Source organism: Setaria italica, chromosome IX (assembly GCF_000263155.2).
Source record: "Setaria italica strain Yugu1 chromosome IX, Setaria_italica_v2.0, whole genome shotgun sequence".
Classification (NCBI taxonomy): Eukaryota; Viridiplantae; Streptophyta; class Magnoliopsida; order Poales; family Poaceae; genus Setaria; species Setaria italica.
This window is the reverse complement of record NC_028458.1, coordinates 50,955,087-50,978,149: the sequence shown is the minus strand read 5'-3', so window position 1 is coordinate 50,978,149 and position 23,063 is coordinate 50,955,087. Positions and strand designations below refer to the sequence as shown.

General features: G+C 46.3%; 2 protein-coding genes and 1 pseudogene across 2 annotated transcripts; 1 reads left to right on the top strand and 2 right to left on the bottom strand.

The window, feature by feature from the left end:
• Positions 1–973: 973 nt before the first annotated feature.
• LOC101784580 (beta-galactosidase 6) lies at positions 974–7,136 on the bottom strand. The gene is made up of 17 exons (XM_004984911.4): positions 6,291–7,136; positions 6,094–6,189; positions 5,713–5,825; positions 5,458–5,617; positions 5,189–5,332; positions 4,877–5,071; positions 4,611–4,698; positions 4,092–4,210; positions 3,750–3,911; positions 3,437–3,654; positions 3,234–3,340; positions 2,992–3,101; positions 2,759–2,866; positions 2,569–2,676; positions 2,195–2,406; positions 1,486–1,822; positions 974–1,394 (listed from the first exon to the last, which is right to left on the bottom strand). The coding sequence occupies exons 1-17, from the start codon at positions 6,456–6,458 to the stop codon at positions 1,287–1,289; spliced, it is 2,553 nt and encodes an 850-aa protein (XP_004984968.1). The 5' UTR covers positions 6,459–7,136; the 3' UTR covers positions 974–1,286.
• Positions 7,137–12,527: 5,391 nt separating this feature from the next.
• LOC101784180 lies at positions 12,528–16,805 on the bottom strand (annotated as a pseudogene).
• A 589-nt stretch (positions 16,806–17,394) lies between these two features.
• LOC101766516 lies at positions 17,395–22,651 on the top strand. Its single transcript, XM_012842980.3, has 5 exons — positions 17,395–17,836; positions 19,351–20,941; positions 21,027–21,106; positions 21,213–21,351; positions 21,889–22,651. The coding sequence occupies exons 2-5, from the start codon at positions 19,534–19,536 to the stop codon at positions 22,350–22,352; spliced, it is 2,091 nt and encodes a 696-aa protein (XP_012698434.1). The 5' UTR covers positions 17,395–17,836; positions 19,351–19,533; the 3' UTR covers positions 22,353–22,651.
• The last annotated feature ends 412 nt before the right edge of the window (positions 22,652–23,063 follow it).

Below are 23,063 nucleotides of genomic sequence, written 5' to 3'. Positions count from 1 at the left end.
TGCCTATCTTGCCTCTTATTCCTTGTGGTTTAGGTGCATGATATCATGTGCATCAGCCATCTATTGAGTCTCTGACTTATGCATGGGAAATAAAAAATAATAATATATTGGCATGCTATATAAGTTAATTGGCTTCTCTTTCTTTTTCTTGGTAATGTATTCTTTCTGATACAATGGTGAGAGATCAGTAAATGTTTTTTTTGGGCTATATCTGTGAATCTGTGATTACCAGAAGAGGTAGCTTGCTAACTGTAATTGTTCAGAGTGGGATTCTACTGCTCTCTGTTACAGATAAAGGAAGGATCAAGATCATCAGTAGACATGTCCTGTTATTGCTTGTAGCTGGCTGCTTCCTTTTAGTGAGCTGTGTTTTGATCCATTTCTGGATAAAATTGACTGCTATTTATTATTTTCGGTACAAACTATTGCCTTTTTTTAGTACAACCATCGCCATTGATTCTTGATGGTTTGCTCAGCCTAGATCAATGCAGAATGGAGGCTGTAAAGTGTAAACAAGTGAATGTATTATGATGTCCTTGACCCTTTGTCAGCTTCTTTTGGATTTTTTCAAAATGCCCTGCTAAATGTGCTTCATCAATCTGTGAAACAGTCTTTCCATTGAGTTTTGCAGCATAATGGAAATGGATGATCATCATGTTGCATGCCCTGATACATGTGCTTCATCAATCTGTGAAAGTCTTTCCATTCCAAACGATTGTGAGATCTGTGCTAGAGGTAAGCCACTTTTAAGAGGCTGAAGCAAAGTACGGCGAGCTGGACCATTATGCCACAAACATCATGGGAACCTAGGAGTTTTAGTAAGGTATATGTTATTGAGGTCTGTTAATCCCCTCCATTTTCTTTTCTGCAGCACAAAATTAACTACCTGCAGACTCTAATAATTACTTGGTCTTCAGGATTCCAGGTGCGTACTTTTGTCTTCTGGTATGACAAAACTGCCCAGTTACTGAAGTGTAGTTAAAACTTTTTTCTGGTGAAGATTTGTAATTAAACTTGATTGAAATACAAAGTCTATTTTTAACAAGGATTACAAAAGGATCACCTTCTTTGCCATGATGGATGAATTTGCCATCTTAACAAGGACAGCCCTTTCTAAGTGTACTATCTAATAGCTTGGATGTAGCAAATTTGGGAATATTTATTCCTTTTGACCAGCATGGGAACATTTATTCCTTTTGCCTGCTTGCCTACACAGAGAAGGTTTCACCTTGGAAACCTTCTCCAAACTGATTTTGCTTCCTACGAACCAATATTTATCAGACATGTCATGAACATGCAGCTTCCACCGCAAGGCTTTTTGTGACCCCTGTGCATGGATCTCCAAAGTAATTCGACGAAACTGGAACACTGCAGCTGCTCACCCCGATACAGGCCTACAGAGTACGGAGGTCCCAGTAACAATATCAGTGACTCATAAGACTCAGTTACATATTGAGAGATAAGAATGGGGCAGCTTGTAGTTACCTCCTGAACAACTGAGAGAGCCTGAGTGCTGCTGCATTCGCCATGGCTGTAGCTCCCACATGTGCCGCTTGGTGTCCCGAAGCTTGCAAACTTGATGCTGCTGATGACCTGACCTTCTTTGGGGCATTCCAGGCGAAGTTCAGGTCCAGATCTCTGCATCTTCTGTTGGGAAGAAATCCAGCTATCAATTTGGGCTGGATGCGCTTCTGACACTTGTGCACACACACTTCCTGTCTGCCTTGTCACAAAGGATATCTTGCTTGGGTCACCACCGAACTGCTCGAAAAGGACTAGATCATTGCTGCCTGGTTGGAGAAATGAACGGGGAACGTGATACCTGTTTAATAAGGTAAGAAATCCAATTAGTCAGTAGTCATTCGGTTCTTGCAATTGCTATATTGTTGTGCATCATCAGAGCACACAGCCAAAGTGCTCTGCATCACAGTGTGCATTGGTACTGCAATTGTGAACTGCATGCTTCTCTGTGTCATAATTTGAGTACTGAAAAATCTTGAAGTGTTTAAATCTTAAGAAAAGTAAAATTGCTATTAAGGCCTATATGTTACTTTTTCCCAAGATTCTCAGATAACATATAAATCAACATAGATGAATAACATATAAATCAACATAGATGAATACTAGAACTGGCTCCTCATGCTAGGAACAGAAAGGGTTATTGAAAATATTACGAGGACTCTGGAAGTCTTACAAAGTCTGTGATGGCTGCCCACACTTCTTCAGGCATTTGCTCGAACTGTAGGATCCTCTGTAGTTGCACGAGTTAACACAGCCGCTCTGTGGAGCCAGATTTGTTGGCCAGTATCGACCAATACTCTGTCCGTTCACCCATGCTTCACCTTTCCCCATACCCGTGAAGTCGATGGCAACAGGATCATCACCTGCAGGGGCTGTGAATTTTGTCTGCGTTTGGAGAATTGCAGTTACACATCGACTCAAGGCAACAACTTAAGGAAATGGATTGACCAAACAAATAGAATGAATATATCTTGTCTTTTGAGCCCATACTGGGTGCATTCATATGTCGTATATAAATTGGTTTCTAGGTGAGATTATCATACTGACCTTATACCAAATCAGTGGCTGATTGATTGGATAAGCATTGGAGGAGACCCATTCTGGTGAGGCCTCTGAAGGATCATACAAGTGCAAATCTTCTCCTCTGAGTCCAATCTGAAGTATCAAATTATGATTAATTAATCTGAATTGTACTAAGCCTTTGATCTGATGGAGCTCAAAATAGAGTTTAGGCTACCTGGTATGTCCATTGTGCAGAAGAGAGATCGAGTGCACCACTTGGTCCACTCAGCTTTACTGGCCCAGTAATTCCAGCACCTACCAGGTCAAAGAACGCACCATAATTCTGTACGAACAAAGTCAAGAAGAACTAGATGTCATAAAAATATATAATTGTTTCACCAAAACAAATATTGCAAAATGGAATGGAATATTTCATGTTGCGTCTTTTCTAAAGTGAAGGTTAATTACCGTCAGCCCAACTGTTGCACTCAGAAGATCTATTTTGTTCATCCCGGGTACAAGTGTAACTGCTTTCTGCCAGGAGATGAGCGAGCTGCTAGCGCTACCTTGGGCGCTTCCTGGTAGATTTTGGCACTTATATTTCAGGACACAAATGTGATTTATGTATGGAAGATATATAATTTGAAAATCAGCCCCGCAAATTCAAATGCCAGGTATGAAGGAATTTGTGCTATCATCTCTAGCAGTACCTGCAATTTTACCATTGACGTAGACCTGAAGAACATGTCCAAGTGAGTTTACAAGCAGATTGGACTGGCTGCCATTTAGATAAGGTTCATCACCTTTAACAGTAAAGCTGCACAAGTTACATCAATAGCACGAATGGTGAGTATTTATTTTCCAGTGCACATTACCATCTGCATAATTACAACAAGCCATGTAAATCATGTACCTTGTTGAGTACCAGAGGAAGTCACTGGCATCTGCTGTGGTGTTTATCTGCTCCATCAGTCCAGATTTTGTCAATGCATTGTCCTTTGTGATACCAACAGGCTCTATGGCATAGCTCCAGCCAGATACTGCGAGTTCTGGCGTGGTGAACGAGCCATCTGATGCTATAGTGCTCGATTCCAAGTATCTCATTTCTGAATTCGTCACTTGAGAATTGATCTGCAAATTGTAGCCACACGTATCTCTGAATTAGACTAACAGTCGGTTTTCCTTCTGAAAGCAAGTGCAAGCAAGTTATGTGTAATTGTATATACCTGAGCCGTGTTCAGTACCACATTCTTGCAGTCAGGAAGGATGCTGACGGACCACGCAGGGAGGTTATACATCTTGCCATTGAAGGTGACAGTTTTGTCGGATTGACCGTCTATGTTGGCAAGGAATGCAGCGCAAACTGAACCAGCCTTGTATACAGCTGCCTGAAGATAGAAAACGGAGACGTTGTTATATGCCCGGCCATGCAATGAAGGTAAATATTTTTCGTCAGAACAAGATTTGCTTCATTTCTGCAAATACTGAGTGTTTATCTTAAATCTTCTTGTCATTTAAAAGATGCTTTTCCTCAAAAAAGAAGAATGCTTTTGCAAAGCAGGGCTTACCTCAGCATTTTGACCTAGAGAAGTGTATGATGGATCAGTTGCTATGAGCGCTGGTTCGCAGAGCTTTATGGCCTTGTGTACATCCCTCAAGTGGCCCCACTTTGGCCGCCTGACTAGTCCTGAATCACATATTGAAAAGGGGGCAAATAAATGATCAGCGAATATTTCTCTTGGCTTATTTTTCAAAAAAAAATATTTCTCTTGGGAAATAAAATATCTGTCTCATTGACCCTTATCCATGCTAATGTGACATGCCAATACCCCTACCAAAAAATTTATTAGGCTATTTGTCATGGCCTGAACATAGTGGGGAGTAGTTAAGGCATTCTTAAGCAATGATTCCAACAAGTTTTTTTCCTTTATTTTGGTTTCAATAGCCATATACAGGTGATCCAATATTCTACCCAAAATGTCGTACTCTAATGCTCGAGCATTCCGACCTAGAGTACAACATGCTCGAAATGTTCACGAGCCCAAAAACAGAAGTAGCCCTGCCGAGGCAAACCGAAAGCTTCTTACCGTACTCGTCGATGGGTGCATCGTAGTCGTAGCTCGTGGCGATGAAGGGCCCCCCTGTGCTGCGGTCTAGGTTGGTCCCTCCATGGTACTGCGACGACAAGATCCAGAGTTAGAAATGCTCCAGCAGGACCTACTGGCAGCATCAATGCCCGCCCTGACTGCTCCTGCATTTGGTCGTGCGGAGCAGGCTGGCACAGCGGCTGAATTTCGCACGGTGCAATGCAGGGTGAAAAAGAAAAACAGAGGGAAGAAAGTTACTACCATACCATGTAGTAGTTCTGGAAGGTGCCGCCGCGCTGGTAGAATCGCGCCACGGCGAAGGCGAGGTCCTCGACGGGGCGGTAGGGGACGGCGCCGCCGAAGGAGAGGAACCAGCCGCTCCAGTTCTCGGTCCACATCTTGGGCTTGGCCGCGGAGTTGGGCGTGAACTGGTCGCAGTAGAAGCCGTTGCAGGTGTTGATCTGCATTCACATCCACCCACCTCTCGCGGGGTCGGTCAGGCCATTCATTCCATTCCGTTCGTCGTACAGGACGAGGGACACAGGGCGTTGAGACTTGAGAGCGGGTGAGTCACGTACGAGGGGGTCCGGCGCGTCGGCCTGCTGGCACATGACCCAGGGCACGCCGGTGTCGAGCGAGACGGCCATCCCGGCCGCCCACCGCATGTACGCCTTCCCCGGCGCCCCGTACGCCTTGTCGACGTTGCCGTACTCGTTCTCGATCTGCCACGCCACGCGCGTCAGCACGAACACGAACACATGGCCATGCCCGCCGCACACGGCAAGGCACGGCTGCAGTGCAATAATACGAGGAGCAAGCACGGCACGGGGGACCCGGGAGGTCAGACCTGTGACAGGATGATGGGCCCGCCCTGCGACGCGTAGAGGCCCGCCCCCTTCATGGTGTCCACCACCTTGGTGGTGAAGCGCTGCATCTCCGACTTGAAGGGCTCGTTGTCGGTGCGGAACTTGATGCCGGGGATGAAGTGCAGCCACAGCGGGAAGCCCCTGATTGAACAAGCAAGCACAGGTTTCGGTTGAATTCACGAGTATTTTCAGTCGTCTTCATTCTTCTTCTTCAGAGTTCAGAGTGAGCTGCTGACCCGTAGTTCCACTCGGCGCAGACGTAGGGCCCGATGCGGAGGTGCACGTAGAGGCCGGCGTCGGCGACGGCCTTGACGAACGCGGCCAGGTCCTTTCGGCCCTCGAAGTCGTACTGCCATGTCGGTCACCACTTGCCCGTCAGACTTAGAGGTGTGATAATTCTTGTAGAAAAGTAATTGTAACAAGCACGGCACGGGAAGCAAAGGCACCCAGGAGCAGAGAAAAGAGAATAAAGCATAGGGTGCAGAGGAAGCAAACACCGGCCCGGCCTTTGTTTGACACATGATGGTGGCCAGGAGCAGGAGATGATGTAAAAAAGACAATAAAGATACTGGAGAATAACAGCAGCAGCACAGAGAGGTGTAAGTGTTTCTACGTGCCTGTCCCCGGACGGGCTCGTGGATGTCCCAGAAGACGTAGGTCTCGATGACGTCCAGGCCGCCGTCCTTGGCCTTCTGGATCAGCCCCGGCCACATCTGCAAGCACCAGCAGAGCCACCGCCGGCGACATGCCGGTGTCAGTAACCAAGAACAACAGAGCCGCGCGTGCTGGGAGACGAGAGACGAGTGGTGCTGACATCGGGGGTGCTCCGCGGGTAGTGGATGGACCCCGAGACGAGGACGCGGCGCACGCCGTCGATGACCAGCGCGCGGTGGTCGTACGTCACGTTGGTCGCCCGCGAGCCGCTCGCGAGGCAGAGCAGCAGCACCGCCGCCGCGGGAAGGAGCAGCGCGGTGGCCGCCATTGCCGCCGCCGCCGCCGTCCGCCGCTGGAGGAGGGAGGACGAATGAAGGGAGAAGAAACAAAGCGCACCGCCTCCTCCGGGACGTGGCGCGTTCGGTGTACTAGCTAAAGGCAGGGCTCGCACCGCCCGGGTATTTGTATTAGCAGCAGCAGCAGCTGGATGTGGTGGTGGAGTGAGCGCGGGGAGGAGGTGGTGGCCACTGGCCAGGCCTGGCGGAGTCGCTCGGTGTGGTGGGGGCGGCACGCGAGGGAAAGCAAAAGAAAACCCCCGCGCGGGCTGACCGCGCTGCCCCCGGGGGGCGACCCGGCTGCCACGGGACGGAGCCGGAGCGCGGCAGGTCGCGATGCTCCTGCCTGCGCCCGCCGGGGGCGATCCGATCGCTTTCTGGCTTTGTTCTTTCTCGCCGCGGCGTGTTGCGGTGGTGGCGGTGATCCTGCCGCTGCCGCTCCTGTGCCGACGCGGCGCGGTTAAAAGGGGAGACGGTGCGCGGCGGTGACGCTTGGGTTGGGTGGAGGTTCCCTCTGTTTTCCTTCTTCTGGGCCGGCGGTCTCTGCCTGTCCCGGCGTCAGGGCAAGGAGAAGGGCTTTGCTGCTACTTGCAAGCAACAGCCAACAGCAACTAACGCTGCTGCTCCTGCCGATGGACAAAGCCAGATGGGGGCGACGATTAAGAAATCGCTGGGTTGCTGGCCTGCTGCTGCTGCAGCAGCGAGAAGAAATGGAGCTGTGGAAATCAAGGAGGGGCCAGTACCGAAGTTTAATGGTGGCGGGGGCGCGATGGTTGGGTGGTACACACGGCGTGGGCTGCCACATCTTTGTTGCTTACTACCGCAGTGACGCCGGCTGGTGGCTGCTCCCCCTGACGCATCTGTGTCGCCGGGCATCGGCACTGGCCTCCGTCCCTCGCACCAGAACAAAGAAAAGAAACCAAAAGCGAAAATGATACTGTGCTCGGCCCCGGTGCCGCCGTGAGCGCGCCGGCGACCGACAGGGTCGTGTGAGCCGTGACCGACCGGCGTTGTCGCTTGTTCACCCTTTGCTCTGCAGGGTCGTCTCCGACTCTACTGTGCTATACCACTAGCTGTGGTGTGGGTGCCAAGGAGTCAAGGCCCGGACGGCGTTGTCGCTTCCCGTCGCGCCTAGCTACCAGTGGTAGTGGTGACGCATATCATACGCCGCATCAGCTAGCAGCCTGACTAGTGTTACGAGCTGTGGCACGAGCTCGTTGTCTTTCGCCTGGGGTCTGAACTTGGCCGGGGGACCGGAGTGAAAAGGCGAGGTGGTAGGTCAGGTCAGGGCGGTGGGAATTGGGAAATGGTTGCCGCGGCGTACGAAAGCAGGGCCCCGGTTGTCGCCGCGCGCACTTGTGTGTCTCGTCAGCTCGGAAAGAAAGAAAGTGGCCTGTGAATTGTGGCACGTTTACAGGGCAGGAGCAAGTGAGATGACACGGGAAAGGATTGCAGGCGAAGGTCCGCCCGGGACTGTACGACTTCCGTGCTTTCGCCATTTGTGCTCTGCTCGTCACGCAAGTTACTTACCCTACAATATACAATACAATGTGGATGTGGATTACTGGATTTGGCCATTTGTGGCGCTGCACTTTTCTAGTGCTGCTTTTTGTGGTAGAGGGCTTTTCTTTTACACATAAAATAAAACGGTACGGCTTTCTTAAGATATTCTGATCCAAAGAAGCGTCGTGTTGCAAATCAGAGCACCTGGCCGAGAGGTTTTCTTGGCCCAGGGCATACTTTTATTTGATTCCTTTTTTTTTCGTCAGCACTTGTGTCTCCGTTCATGGCAATCATGTGAGGCAACTGCTACTCTCAACCACGTACTTGAATTTTCCGAGGCTGCCAAAATCCTCTAGCAACACACGAACTTGACATGAACTCTGTGCGATGCGCACACACGTGGTTGCACAATCAACAAAAATTATGGATTTATAGACCAAGAATTCTGCAAAATGGAAGTGTGATCGTGTTGCTAATTGCTATGACCCTGTTTGGCAACCCACTCCTAAACTTTATGACCTGTCACATCGGATGTTTAGATACTAATTAGGAGTATTAAATATAGTCTAATTACAAAATTAATTGCACAGATAGAGTCTAATTCGCGAGACGAATCTATTCATCCTAATTAGTCCATGATTTGACAATGTGGTGCTACAGTAACTATTTGCTAATGATGGATTAATTAGACTTAATAGATTCGTCTCGTGAATTAGTATAGGGGTTCTGCAGTTAGGTTTATAATTAGCTCATATTTAATCCTCCTAATTAGCGTCCGAACATCCGATGTGATCCTCCTAAAATTTAGAACATCCGTATAAACCATAAGTGTACCTAGTACATCCATTCTATTTCAAGGGAAATACTCTAATTTTGTGAGGTCATGTCGTGTCTAAGGCCTTGTTTACTTACCCAACTTGGGTGCACCCAAATTACTGTAGCAACACTGTAGCGTTTCGTTTGTATTTGTGAATTATTGTCCAAATATTGACTAATTAGGCTTAAAAGATTCGTCTCGCAAAGTACAACAAAACTGTGCAATTAGTTTTTGATTTCGTCTACGTTTAGTACTCCATGCATGTACCGCAAATTTGATGTGATGGGGAATCTTCTTTTTGCATAGTGCCAAAGTTGGGAGTTGGGGGTGAACTAAACATGGCCTAAGCGAAAAGAAGAGAAGCAAACAGGTAGCAGCTCGATCTCACTAGTCAAAAGCACCCGTCCTCCTATTGTCTAGTACTACTGATCAGTGGCGCTCTGTCTCATCCCCGTCCATCACATTGACTTGCGCCTGCTCAAATTAACACGGACGGCGACGGTGGCCATAAGACGTGCCTCCTTGTCCGAAAACTGAGAATGGCAAACACCGAATCCTAGCCTAACCCACCCACTGAACCTGGCTCACCAGAGTCAAAATGGCACCATTTCCTCGCCCAGAGCAGCCGCGAGCCATGGTGGTTGGGCTGCTGTTGCTCCTCCCAACCAAGTTAATGGCGGTCGGTGGTCAATAGACAATCCCATACGTCTGAAACACCACATGCCGAACCGCATCCACGTCAGCAGCAACCAAAATTATCCACTCCACTGCGGGCCTGCGACTCGGGACGACCACAGCGGCCACAGCAGCAGTCCCATTGGCCCAACGCATTCAGAAGCAATCGCATCAGAGTTTCTTCAACAGCAACCAAACCAGAGTGTCAGATATAGACGGTTAGCAATTTAGCATGGAGGATTTCCCTGAGCAGAGCAGGGGTGCCAAGATCCGTGACGGCACGTCGGCACGTACCCGTCTGTCCTTGCACAGTTTACTTCTTTCTGACGAATCGGATAAAGAACGCGACGGATGCATCAGAATGTTCAGAGCTCGCACGAGCTGCCGGCCCTGCCGCCGCTTCAGATCAGCTGCGGCCTGCGGGTGCGGCGTCGCCGTTGCCTCCCCATCCCGCGCGGAATCAGCCGGTGCGGGTGCTGGGGGTGCGGGTGCGGCGTCCCTGTGCCTCGCGTCCGCATCCGCTTCGCGCCCTGACACGCGTATCTGAGGGGAACACCCACTCTAGTGTGTTGTCTCGTGCGTCGGCGTCCTCCCGATGGCAGCGTCGCGTCGTGTACGTGAACACCGCCGCGCGGGCGCGCGTGCTTGGCAACGAAAGGCGCCTCTCGATCGGTCTCGACTCAGCTCTTGTCCATTGCGGCGTGCGCGCGCCGACGATGCCGACCGGTTCAGGGTTGATGCCGCCCGTCGGAACGGAACTCTCCGCGCGCGGTGCGGAGGAGGACAACGCCGGAGCGAAGTGGCTGCGACCGGCCGGCGACTATTACTTGGACGTTTTGGATCGTTGCAGCACGTCACCCTTCTTGTTTCTTTTGATGTCTTTGATTTTGGTTCCGTGATGCGTACATCTTTGATTAGATCTGTACGGAGGTTTGGGCGTGGAAGCTGGGGCAAGTGACGCCGGCGAACGCGATTAGTCGCGTGGATCGGATTGGATCAGACACCGGAGAGTACTTTTTGCTTGGAAGGGTTAGCAAGGGCAAACAGAGGTTCATTGCCAGGTCGAAACACTCCCTTTCTCGCACGTACCAGAAAAATAGCATCCCGACCTGAAATTTGCAGCCAGGGGATGACGCCCCGGAGAGGCGAACCCAGAAAAATAGCATCCCGACCAGCGTGGAAGGCTGCTTAGTGCATGACGGTGACCGGCGCCGTGCGTCGGAATGCCGATCGCGATAGCATCCGACTGACGAGCGGCCTTCCACACTGCAATGGGACGCCGAAAGGCTGCACCGCCCCCACGCCCCGCGCAAACAACCCCGCCCGGATTCGATGCATGCTCCGTGCTCGTTTTCTTTCTTCGGTGGACGTCGCTGAAAAACATTTGGTTCCGACAGTGCCGCACCACTGGTGCCTGATGAGGCCAGGAGCGCTGGCTGGAATGGTCAGAGAACAGAAAGGCGTGGCCAGATCATTGACGGCGACAGACGAGAAAGCTTGGGTGGCAATGGATGCAAGATGTGGCAGAAGGTATCTAGCAGATGAGCAAGATGGCATCTGTACGTCGCAGACATTATTGCCTCCATTCGTCACTTTAACTACTACTTCCATAGTACCATTATCTAGTTTTGGAGTGCACATAACATCTTGGGATGTACAAAAATGGTGTCACGCAATGCGCACGCACGGCCGAGCACTCGCGCCGTGCAAGAGGTGCAGACGTGCAGTACGACAGATAAGAAAGCAATGCGCGCGCAAGCCTATCGTCTAGCCATCTCTGCCATTGAAATATGGCAGAAATGCCATTGTCCTAAAGTGTAAAGTCGAATTCCACGATGATAAAGGGCAACAGTGACACTCGTCAAACGCGATCTGCATTCGACGAAGCGCTGAAGATTCGAGCACGGATCACATAGGACCACGCAGAGCCCATGTGCCAAACCCAAGATGCGACGATCAACGAGAAAGAAACCACTCCTTTCGTTACCCGGATCATTGGTGGGCAGGTGCGGAAAGTAGTTGATCAAAGCGAACACCATTGTGTTGTGTGTGGCAGCTACTCTCTATCCTCTAGCATCCACACCGCTTGATTTGTTAAAATACAAGATACAAGATGTTCTCAGAGGCAGATGGTTGGGGATGAGGCTAGGACATCCTTCCACGTGACTGACGCCTGCGCAACGTGCCACTGCTGCAATAGACCGATGCGTCAGCATGATGGGCATCTCCTGTGGCACCAGGACACTTTAGAAAAAGAGAGAAATCCTAAAAATTCTCTAAAACATCTGAGCATCAATCAGTAGACTCAAATCATCATAACCATTGGATCTATTATATTTTCTAAAAAATTATCACCTATACCGTTACGAAGATAGCATAAAGTAACCTCTAAATCTATATATCTAAATTATCCACCTCTGCCATTATATGAAATAAACTAAGTAATCCCTAATCTTTATCAAAATTACCCACTTCTTTCGTTACACGCGCAGCAGGCCTGCCCCCCACAGAAGCTATTGGTTATGCTCAAGATGGACATGGACCATGTGCAATAGTCCATTTAGCAGCCGTGTACCACCAGCCCATCAGCTGACATTATTATACACACCATGACACCAGTCAAGTGATGCAATAGTCTAATAATGAGCACACCAGTGATCTTATATAGAGGCCGGATCAGGCGATTTTAGTAGTCTAATGCCAAAGCCCCACCAGCACTAAGTGGCACGGCCGTCCAGAGTGATCACTGAATTGTTCGAGACATTATTGGCTTCCGGGTCACGGGCTTCGCAACTCCGGCCGGTTCCACACTAGAGAATGGATAGCTGCAACTGATGACGATTCGGCCACCACCAATGGGCGCATTATGAGACGACAAAGCCGGCACAACAACTCAAGTGATACCAAGATCAGATCAGGCGCAGCAACCTAAGATGCTCCTTCCAGTTCCCATCTTGCAAACGCAATCAGGACAGTTGAGCAGCAGCATTCAGGGCGAGTGGATTGTAATGCCGAGGTGACGTCGTGGGGTCGATCCAAAAACGACGGATGGGGGCAGAAGCTTCGGTCAGCATTTAAATTCGGACGGATATTATCTCATATGATCTAATCCAAAACCAAACTGTGTTTAACACATCAACCAGAATGCCTACAGGAGGTGTTAGACTCACTGCTCAAGATCTCAAGGGCAAAGGGCAAAAAAGTTCCACATCTCACATTACAACCTGACAACTACTATCAACTCACCAAAGAACTACCATTTGCAACTCCCAGAAACAAATAAAGAAGCAGATGACTGTAGAGTCATCAGAAGTAGGATACCGTGTTGATGACTGCCGCCGGACTATAGGCTAACATGGAAATATGAAGATCTCTTACTTCAGGAAGGTTGATGATATGAAAAGGAGGGCATATGTAACACATGACCTGGCAGTATAGGTGGAATTACAGATACCATCAAGAAGGTGCCAAGGAACCAGGAAGCAAAGAAAGATCCAAACCTGAAATATCACAGAAAGGTTAATAATCACCAAAAGAACTGAGAATGGTATACGTTAATCTCAGTATTAGCAATTATACTTAATTGACAAGAAATGTAGACAGGCCCACTTTGAACATGCTATTATCAGTCAACACTGCTACATTTTACTTCTTAAATCTCTATTATCAGGTCAACAGATTATGATAATCTTAAAATGACCCAAATCGGATTAATTGAGCTCTGAAAAGCGCAAGCTGTTGCAGTGCTCAATCACAAATGGCTACCCTCTACTCCTCTAGCCACCCCACTAGCTGTCTCAGAATACATGGCCTGCATCTGCAAGCATTTTTTGCACATTTTTTGTATGTTACACATCAGCATTCTGATTTATTGACTGAACTATGAACTGGCATTATTGGCATCAGCAAGTTGACAGGCCCACAAGTCTAACCAGGCACTCAGTTCTTAGTATGATGATCTATGAAGGAACATCATACGATATATTGGCGAAGGGACTGCCTAGGAGTGGGACCATGTATATGATAAAAACATGTCATCATAAATATTCTAGTTAAGCAAACTTTCATAAGAAAATCTGATTAAAGTGGGGGGAAATATGCTTACAGCATAAGGTGAGAAAGTTTGCGGTTTGCTTCTAGCATGGCAAAATTATATATTATATTTAGGGAAAACTACCTATTTCCCATTCCATGGAATGGCCATTCAGGATTTGCAACCATTCCCGTTGAATCTATATTTGCCACTCCACACATTTGCCTCTTAACGTCTATTGCAAAACTAAAATCTTTACTCTTAAATATCATATGTTAATCTCAGCAGTAGCAATTCTACTTTATTAAAAGGAAGCATAGACAAGCCTACTTAGAACATGCTGCCATCAGCCAACACTGTTATATTCTGCTTCTTAATCTCTATTATCAGGTTGTTATCAGTTCTAAGAAAATGCAAGCTGTTACCAGTATCAGTCAAAGACTCAAAGTTAACCTGGGATGGGAACAGATGAAAACAGGTCCTCTTGAAAATTATGCTTAATAAAACTAAAACATTATAACAGAGTTTGATTAAATGAGGAAGTATGCTTTCACCACAAGGGCAGATATGATATCTTCTATTAGGGATAATCGACCACTTACCACTCCATCGGACGGCCACTTAGGATTGGAAACTACTCCCATCGTACACTATAATTTGCCACTTCATACATTAGCGTCATAACTTTCTATTTCACAGTTAACATCTTTACTTGTAATTTGTAAATATTGAGATTTCACAAGATCTGCAGTACAACCTACATTGCTAACGTACATGTTTACATAACACTTTACTTCCAAACTAAGATGCTAAAATGTTAGATGTACTGCAAGTAAACCAAGCAACCCAAGAATTGCATTCCAACTCCTTGTAATCCAAGCCTCCAGCAATCATGCACTACCATTCCCGCTGCAATTCAGTCTCTACAGGATATAAATACAGCTCCCAGCATATTTTGAAGGATGCATGCATGATGATAGCGTAACTCATCAGGCATGGATGGGATAGAAACATAATCTGTATTGCATTTGCTTGTTTGCGAAAATAAAGAACTGCTTTCATGTATCATACATATCGTGGTAAGACACTATGTGCCGCTGCATATCTAACTTGTACAGGCTGAAGAGTGAAGAAAGGCAGTTTATTGGTCGAAATTGCAGTGCATAGGAAACTTAGTGTAGCTGAAATAGATTTGACTTAGCACCACTACCAGGAGATACATATATGTATGTCGACGGGCCAGTGGTGGCTAGCTACTAGGTTAGATTTTTTGGGTTTGTGATGAAGAGAAACTTTTTTAATTGGAACAAGAATGCTAATACATTAATACACTATGCTTGTAGACCAAATGGTGAATATGGGTAATATACAGAGCAAACGAATCAGAGGAGCCCCAAAACAAATTCTGTAGCACTATGAGGACCAAATCGCAGATTAATGCAGCTATATCCTTAACATACGAAAGGCATAAAACAAACAATATAACAAGAACATACCCATAAAAGAATGCTCACCATCCACTTCTGAGTTCTGACCCTCTGATAAATGAAATAGATATTTGCTGCACTAGAGATGGCCACCTGGAGAGTTGGCCCTTCTTCAGTAGGAAAAGACAGGGTAAGCGCTCCAAGCAAGATAAAAGTAATTTCTGTCTGCCAAATGACTTTGCTATGTGGTGTTTGGAATCTGCCTTGAATAGCCTTGACTGCACGTGACTGACAAAGTTCCCTAAATTTTTTCTTGAGGTCCATTTTGGGTTTTTTTTTTCCCTATCAAAGAAACTCTGCATGATAATCCTGTCATGGGCAGACTCAATTGCATCAACACTTGCCTTATGGCCTGCATACTTACTTATCAGATAGTTCCTGGCAGCTCGAATCTCTTGTTCAGATGCTTCCCTGCTGATTCCAAGACGCTGATATGGATCCTTCACATGGATTCTAGGAAAGATGGCTGAAATAAAATCAAGGAGTTAAAAAGGATTCTCAAGGACTATTAAAAAAAGAACTGTTCCAAACAGCACAGTTGAAAGGCCAAGTAGAGTTACGCATGATTTATAAAACAAGGTCAGGACAAACAGGTGATATCGATTACCAAATTACTTGTTCTCTACATATATAACATGTTGAATGTGGTGCACTTGGCAATGATAACAGTCAATGTTTATTTTTACCATCTAATATCAATTATTCAGGGAACAAATGGTAAATTTGATATGAGCTGATCAACTGTTCCTTAGAAAGACATACATCAAGGTTACTGAAATTCAATATGAAAAAAATGGTACAGCATCTCAAGTGTATGAACTGATCATGTAAGATTTTCATGTCATAGAACATGGTCAGCAAATACTCACGAGTCGAAGAATCAGCCATGTCCCCAAACGATGCAGTTGCCAGTGGTTTGAATGTGTGATTCTGGCATTTCCCTATGCATAACAGAACGGAGTACTGTATTTTGTGCATCTGCATTGAAGGATTTTGATGAGAAATTGCATTTCTCACAGCAGGAACTGGAGGAAAGCTTTGACAAAAAGGCAGTAGTCACAAGAAATGTAAGATACCATACCTATCCACATTGATGAAGATTTTGTTCTTTTCCTTGCATCCCATGTTGAAACTCAATGAAAAGACAAGCCCCAAGGGTGCAGTCGACACCCTTGAAGTAGCTGGACATCGCAAATTCCTTGAGGGATCAGTTGCTACACCATGAGCCAACATCCCTAGAAATATCTGAACAACTTAACTCTGAGTGGTTTTCCCTGTGAAGCAAAACAGTCCTATATCAAGGACAAGTATAAAGAAGAGGAAAATGCCCAATAACTAATATACACATAATTGTCACCACTCGAAAAAAAGACAAGTACAGCGTATTTATATGTCGTCAAATGTCCACAGCTTATTAGGTCGGTGACTGAATGGATGCACCTCATTTTTTTTTCTATTCTAAGGAGATTGGGGGCTTAAACCCATGACCACAAACATCAAACAAATTTGCTGTACCCCATGCCACATGGTTGCCCCCGAGTGGACGAGTGTACATCTCTTACGCAATATGATTCTTAGACCAATTCAATCAATGCAACAAACAAGTGGTGACCTCATAGTAACCTGAAATTAACAGGAGCATAGGGGTTCACGAACCCAACCAGAACAGTGGATGGATTGATTGCCGTATTGGGACTCCACCGCGCACCAAATAAATCCGAGGAATCGATGGAGAGAAACAAACGTTTGGATTTAACTGCCCACATAAACCGATAATATCGCGGGACAAAACGAAACTCTGAGAAAATCCGTCGAAGCGAGTTAGAGTTTCTTACCACCGAACGAAACCAGTCCCGAGTGCGGACGGTCCCCTTCCGCTCCACGCCGGGGCCAGAGGTGGAGGGCGACGGCGTCGGCGACGATTGCAAGGGGCGAGTCCCTCCGGGGCGGCTCAGCGGAGGCCAGGCCGCCAGGGGCGACGTTGGCAGGGCGGCTGGGCAGAGGCCAGCGCAAACCTCGGGGGCGCACAAAAAGGCCGTACGCAGCCCAATTGATGGCCCAGTACACAGTTAAACAGGCCCACCTAAAACTGAATCACCGTTTGCATATTGCACCACCTGTTTTCAGCTAACTCAGAACGCTAGTTCAATTCAGTTCGCTTCAGCGAAGAAAATTCCCTGAAAAGTAGGGGCGGATGACACGGACATATTGCACGACGACGAGGCCATCCGTTTCCCGTCCCTCTCTCCCTGCATGCGGGCCCCGCGTGGTCCACGTCAGCGTCATGGCCCGCCTCACCACGACTCGTTTATCCACTTGGCCAGCTGCGCCACTTGACTCCGAGACGGAGACGGCTACACGTACCTCCCGCGTCTCCCTCCGCGCGCCTCCTGGGCATTGGCATCGCCGCCCTCCGCACCCCGCACGCGCGCGCGGCTCTCCGCCGTCCGTTTTCGTGCTCCGGAGATCCGGCCTCATCCGCCCCGCCCGCCCTCGTCGTCTCCTCCCCCACTCCCGTCTCGTCCGCTTTCTTTAATCAATCCCCCGCGCCCCCTCCCAACCCCAAGCAACCTCCACTAATCCCTTCCGTCCCCTGCCTTTCCCTTTTCCTTTCCTTCGGCAACAATGGACGGTGGCGGCGATCTCACCACGCCCGGTTGCTGCACCGGCGGTTCTTGCAGCGGCGTGCGGGTTTTGCGGTCGCGTGTGGATTCGGTTTGACCGGTCCGCGACCTGGCCTCGTCTTGGTTGCTGGTTCCCTTCTCGGTGTTCTTGGCGCTGGTCTGGGCTCTGGGGCGATCGGAACACACTTGGGCTCCTGCTTCGCGAGGTACCCGACGATCTTCGCCGGAAAAGGTGAGATATTGTTCGTTCTGCTTGCTCCCTTTGGTTTTGAACAGGTGTTGATTGCTTTTCCTCATTTCGGCTCACAAAAACCGTTGCTTTCTGGCTTTAGCGTAATATCTTCGTTCCATGCATGACAATAAATATTTTCGTTAAATGGTCCACTTTTTGACTGCCGTGAACATACGCAAACCCAATGGAACAGTTGAGTTTTTGATCGATTCTGTGCTTCTTGATAAGAACTCTGAAGCGGAGACATGAGGGAGGATCCTGTGCTGTTTTGTGGTGCACCAGAGTAACGTAGCTGTTGAACAAGTGTCAGATTCAACATTACAGAATCATGCAAGTTGCAACTACTGCAATTTGATGGACTAGTACACATTCGGTAGCAGTGACTTTCAGAAAAAGTAACGGAAAGGGTGCAGTTTCAATAGGGCCTGTTTGGCTCCATGGTGTTAAAGTTTAACACCCGTCACATCGAATGTTTGGATGCTAATTAGGAGTATTAAACATAGACTAATTACAAAACTAATTGCACAGATGGAGTGTAATTCGTGAGACGAATCTATTAAGCCTAATTAGTCCATGATTTGACAATGTGGTGCTACAGTAACCATTTGCTAATGATGGATTAATTAGGCTTAATAGATTCGTCACGCGAATTAGCACAGGGTTCTGCAATTAGTTTTATAATTAGCTCATGTTTAGTTCTCCTAATTAGCATCCGAACATCCGATGTGACACTGTTAAAGTTTAGCACCTCGTATCCAAACACCCCCATAGTAAGGATGTTTCCTCTGTATCTTTCCTAGAAAAGCCACCCAAAAAACATAAATGGCCTTTGACGTAGACACTGTCCCGTTCAAACAGAACCATGGTGCTTAATCTGAAGACTTTGAACAGAAACTTTGCATCTCCAACCCCTTTCCTAAAATTGGCAATTGATCAATGACCTTGTACTCTTGTAGTCGTTAGTGGTAAAATTAAGATGTGAGAGACTGCTTTATTGTGGCTCCTACCTATGGGCGCTGACATAAAAAAAAGGGGGATTTAATTTCCCTTGCCATAGGATCATCTCCAAGGTGTGAGCTACAGGGTAGTCATGCTCAGAGTAGTTCTCTGAAATGAACGATAAATCAGCGATTCTTTGCAACAGTAGTCACAATGTGCCTTTTCCTTTTTTTTTCCAAACATTCTAGTCATGATGTACATTAACTCCCCTGTCAAACCTTGCTGTAAATGAGTGATGTAGTTTATGGATTAATAAAGAGCTCAGGTGCATCTGAGCTCCCCACCTGATAAAAATATTGTTTATATTCTGTTCTTTGATTCCAAAATAGATTATACATTTTTGGCATGCTGCCTGAGGAACTGAACTATCATTTCCTTGCTACTTCAATGTGTTTGAACAGAGTTGTTTGGTTTATAGCTGTTGAATTGTTTCCTTTTACTTTGTAAGGCTTCATGCCACTTGGCACTTGCTCCAAATTCTGATCGATACCATTTAACTTTAGATCTTTTTACAGTGCCCCACTCCTTGTACCATTGAGACTAGTCTGCAGGCAGGCCCATGTGTTAACAACCTCTGAGCACAGGGCGTGTCCTGATGTGTAACAAGATCCTATTTTGGTAATTCTGGACTTGTATTTCTCTTCTGAAATTTCTTGAAAGAGGTATTTAAGAAAATCCACATAGTTCTGTGACGGTGGATGGTGGTCATGGAAGGGACAGTAATCAGAATAGCTAGCGAGTCAAAACCAGGCAATGAGCTAGACTCTTTGACAGAACTGCCTAGATCTATGGAGACTTTAGTAGCGCATCATCATGAAGTAGAAAAATTAATTGGACTTGAAGATGACACAGAGTTAACACCTTGTGAAGGAATGGAATTTGAGTCTGAAGATGCTGCAAGGGATTTCTACAGCACATATGCAAGAAATGCTGGTTTTCGGATCCGGATCAGCAGGTATACTCGCTCGAGACGTGATAATTCAATCATTTCTCGTCGTATTGTGTGTTCAAAAGAGGGATTTCATGAAACCCGTGCTTGCGATGGCCTCCATTCTGACCAAAAACAGCAAGAACGGGCAGGTACTAGAGTTGGTTGCAAGGCCATGATAATGATTAAAAAGTTTGGTCCCGGCAAATGGATGGTTACCAAATTCGTAAAGAACCATAATCATGGACCAGTTCCACCAAGAAAACTTGATTCTGGGCCAGCAAACCAGAACGGTGATCCAATGGAGAAGCCACATTCTATTGAGATGGGCCCTGTTGAGGAGCCATTTGAGGGTATGGAATTTGAATCAGAAGAAGCTGCAAAATTATTCTATGTAAACTATGCTAGGCTAAATGGTTTTCGTGCACGTATTAGCAGATACTGCCGTTCAAGGCGTGATAATTCAATCATTTCTCGCCAGATTGTGTGTTCCAAGGAAGGATTCCGTGAAGTTCGAACCAAGAAAGTGGTGACAGATGAAGGGAAAACAAAGCGTCCGAGAATGATAACTAGAGTTGGTTGCAAAGCTATGATTGTAGTGAAAAAGATGAACTCTGGAAAATGGATGGTTTCTAAATTTGAGAAGGAGCATAACCATTCTCTGTCATATTCTAAAATGGTCCCTATTACCTCAAACAATACTTCTGGAGAAGTTGCTGATTTCACTGCAAAGAGTGCAGATCCTAATGATGTAAAAAATGAGGGATGCAGTGCAGGAACCCAATGTAATCCTGCGGATTCCCTCACTGTCCTTTATAACAATTTATGTCAAGAGGCGTTAAAATTTGCAGAAGAAGGGTCAGTCACAGAAGAAATTTACCATGTGGCAGTTTCTGCCTTGAAGGAGGCTGCAAAAAAGGTTGCTGAAGTCAAAAGGAGTCGTCCGGCATTGCCAAATCGTGATCTTATTAGTGAAAGCAAACATGATGTCTTTCAGGTTCAAACTATGAGTACTTTGCAATGTTCAACTCAGGTTGAACTGAAAACAACATTATCCAGGAGGCCGCTTCAAGAGTCTGCCTCCAATCTTTTGCTGGTACCAACCAACATTATAACTGATTCAAGGTTATATAATCGTGTTGACAATGTTCCTCTATCAAGTGATTTCCTAAAAAATGGTAAATATGCTATGGTAATGATCAATTTATCCAACCTTTCTACAACTATTGTTTTATTTATGACACTTTCCTGTTCCATCAACAGGGAGACAAGGTAGGCATGCAACAGAAGGTTCTTTTGTGCATTTTGAGAACATAAAGGAGACATCTACGCAAAAACCTCAGGTAACTTTGCTACATCTTACCTGACTCAGTGATTTTTTAATGCATCCAGCAGTTTTGAGTACTTCGTTTTGGACCAGAAGATTCATATTTGTAATTCTAACCACAGAACACTAGCTCTAATCAAGCCATCCATGGAAAGGATGAAGGTATCCATGGATCTTCTGGAGAAACCATGGTTGCTATTCCTGCAATACCTCTTGCGCTGTGCATGCCTGTGACACAGAACTTGCCTCGATCTTCTGCAGGTAGCTCTAATAAACTCAAGCTTCCTGATAGCACCATGCCGATAGCTCAATTCCTTCTGCGTTTCTGCATGAGTTTCTAATCTTCTAAATGATTTGTCTGTTGATTGCTTCCATGGTCTGCATTGCACATAAAAATGAACATATACCATGGAAGGTTTTGAATGGTTCGTTATATATACCAATGATTATCTTCAGAATATTGTGACCAAAATATATATTTTTATGTTCTGTCCCCTTAGCCCACCAAACTTTGCAAAATTTTTAGTCCCATGTCTATATACATGCCGGGACGCTTTATAGTACAGCCCATTATTTAAGCTGTGTGTTGACATTTCCCAGGGTACACATCTTTGGAGCATTGTCATTATGTGGACCACAATGTTTTTTATTTTTCAGATCCTGGAAGTTTTATTTGTTTAGAAAACATAGGATTACGATGGATTAATAGAAGATGGTCTATGGAAAATTTAGCACCTAGGTCGATCTTATCTGCCAGAAGTACTATTCTGATACCTTTTCATTTTTCGTGGACCACAGATGGGCCATACAGATTGTTGGCTGCACCTATTGAAGCAGTTCCGATTTCATACTGTCCTGCAGAACCCATCAGGCAGCCACAAAGAGGTGTTTGTGCTTTAGGTCCATTTGCAGGTGTTCTGTCTGAACTGAACAAGCCAGGAACAGGTCCAAATTCTCTGGTTCATGCTACAGCTCTTGCTTGTGGTGCGCGTGCTGTTCCTCTTGAGGAGGCAGCTTCACTTATCAATGCCGTTGAATCAAAGATCAGATCTGGAGGGGCCATAATAGCAAAGATGCCTTCAAGCAACCTGACATCTCCGTTTCCTCCAGCTATCGCCATGTCATCTTCCAGTGAAGATGAGGAGAATGACCACAGTGAGCCCCTAATGGTGGATGTTGATCGTAACTGCCACGATCAGAGCTCTGACGAAATGAAGCTCCAAAGCGAGCCATCAGAGTTGGAAACTGAAGCTGACAACTGATCTGTGCGACCTGAAGCTGTAAACCATGATCATATCGATTGCTAACAGCTACGAAGTGAAGGATTGTATCTGTTCTAAAGATCATAGCTTCCCTGTAAGGTGTGGTGGATTTATTCTATGATTTAAGAAATTTTTGTAACATTGAACTAGGATTCTCACCACTTCATTCTGTTGAGTCTACTATATGATGTAATTAGATTAACTGAAATCAATACCTCCAGTGGAGAATTTGTAAAAATGACCAACCATACTGTGTAGATTTCTTCATGTAACGGAAAATGGATAGTGTTTATAATCCAGTTGAGTGTTTCTGAGAAAGCTGGTACACCGTACACTTCACCATTAGCTGCTGTAATAAACATGATAACATATAACCTGAGGCACCCGTGCAAGAATAAAGCTACTAGTGCTTATCATATTGGGGTTCAGTATTCAGACAGATCACCTTCATCCTCTCATCAGCATAAATATTTTAATCCACGAAAAAAGGTCAAAAATAGTTGGGCTATCGTACACCGTACAAGTACGCGCTGCTTTTCTTGAAGGCTGCAGCCTGCAGATATGAAAACAAAAAGGTTTCTGATCTGGTCAGTGTCAACCCCGCGACGTCACCTGTTAAACTGACATTATCGCTGACCTTGAGCTCTAAAAGAGTAAAAGGACGAAGAGCCGGCTAGTTACGCTCGGGCCATGGCATCATGTTGAAAAGGA

Excerpts from the sequence above, each read along its gene's own strand:
- LOC101784580 (XM_004984911.4), bottom strand. The coding sequence starts at position 6,458 with ATGGCGGCCACCGCGCTGCTCCTTCCCGCGGCGGCGGTGCTGCTGCTC. Across the intron at positions 4,211-4,610 it reads TGCACCCATCGACGAGTACG|GACTAGTCAGGCGGCCAAAG; the intron begins GTAAGAAGCTTT and ends TATGTGATTCAG. Across the intron at positions 1,823-2,194 it reads GGGCAGCCATCACAGACTTT|GTATCACGTTCCCCGTTCAT; the intron begins GTAAGACTTCCA and ends CTTATTAAACAG.
- LOC101766516 (XM_012842980.3), top strand. The coding sequence starts at position 19,534 with ATGGTGGTCATGGAAGGGACAGTAATCAGAATAGCTAGCGAGTCAAAA. Across the intron at positions 20,942-21,026 it reads AAGTGATTTCCTAAAAAATG|GGAGACAAGGTAGGCATGCA; the intron begins GTAAATATGCTA and ends TTCCATCAACAG. Across the intron at positions 21,352-21,888 it reads CTTGCCTCGATCTTCTGCAG|ATGGGCCATACAGATTGTTG; the intron begins GTAGCTCTAATA and ends CGTGGACCACAG.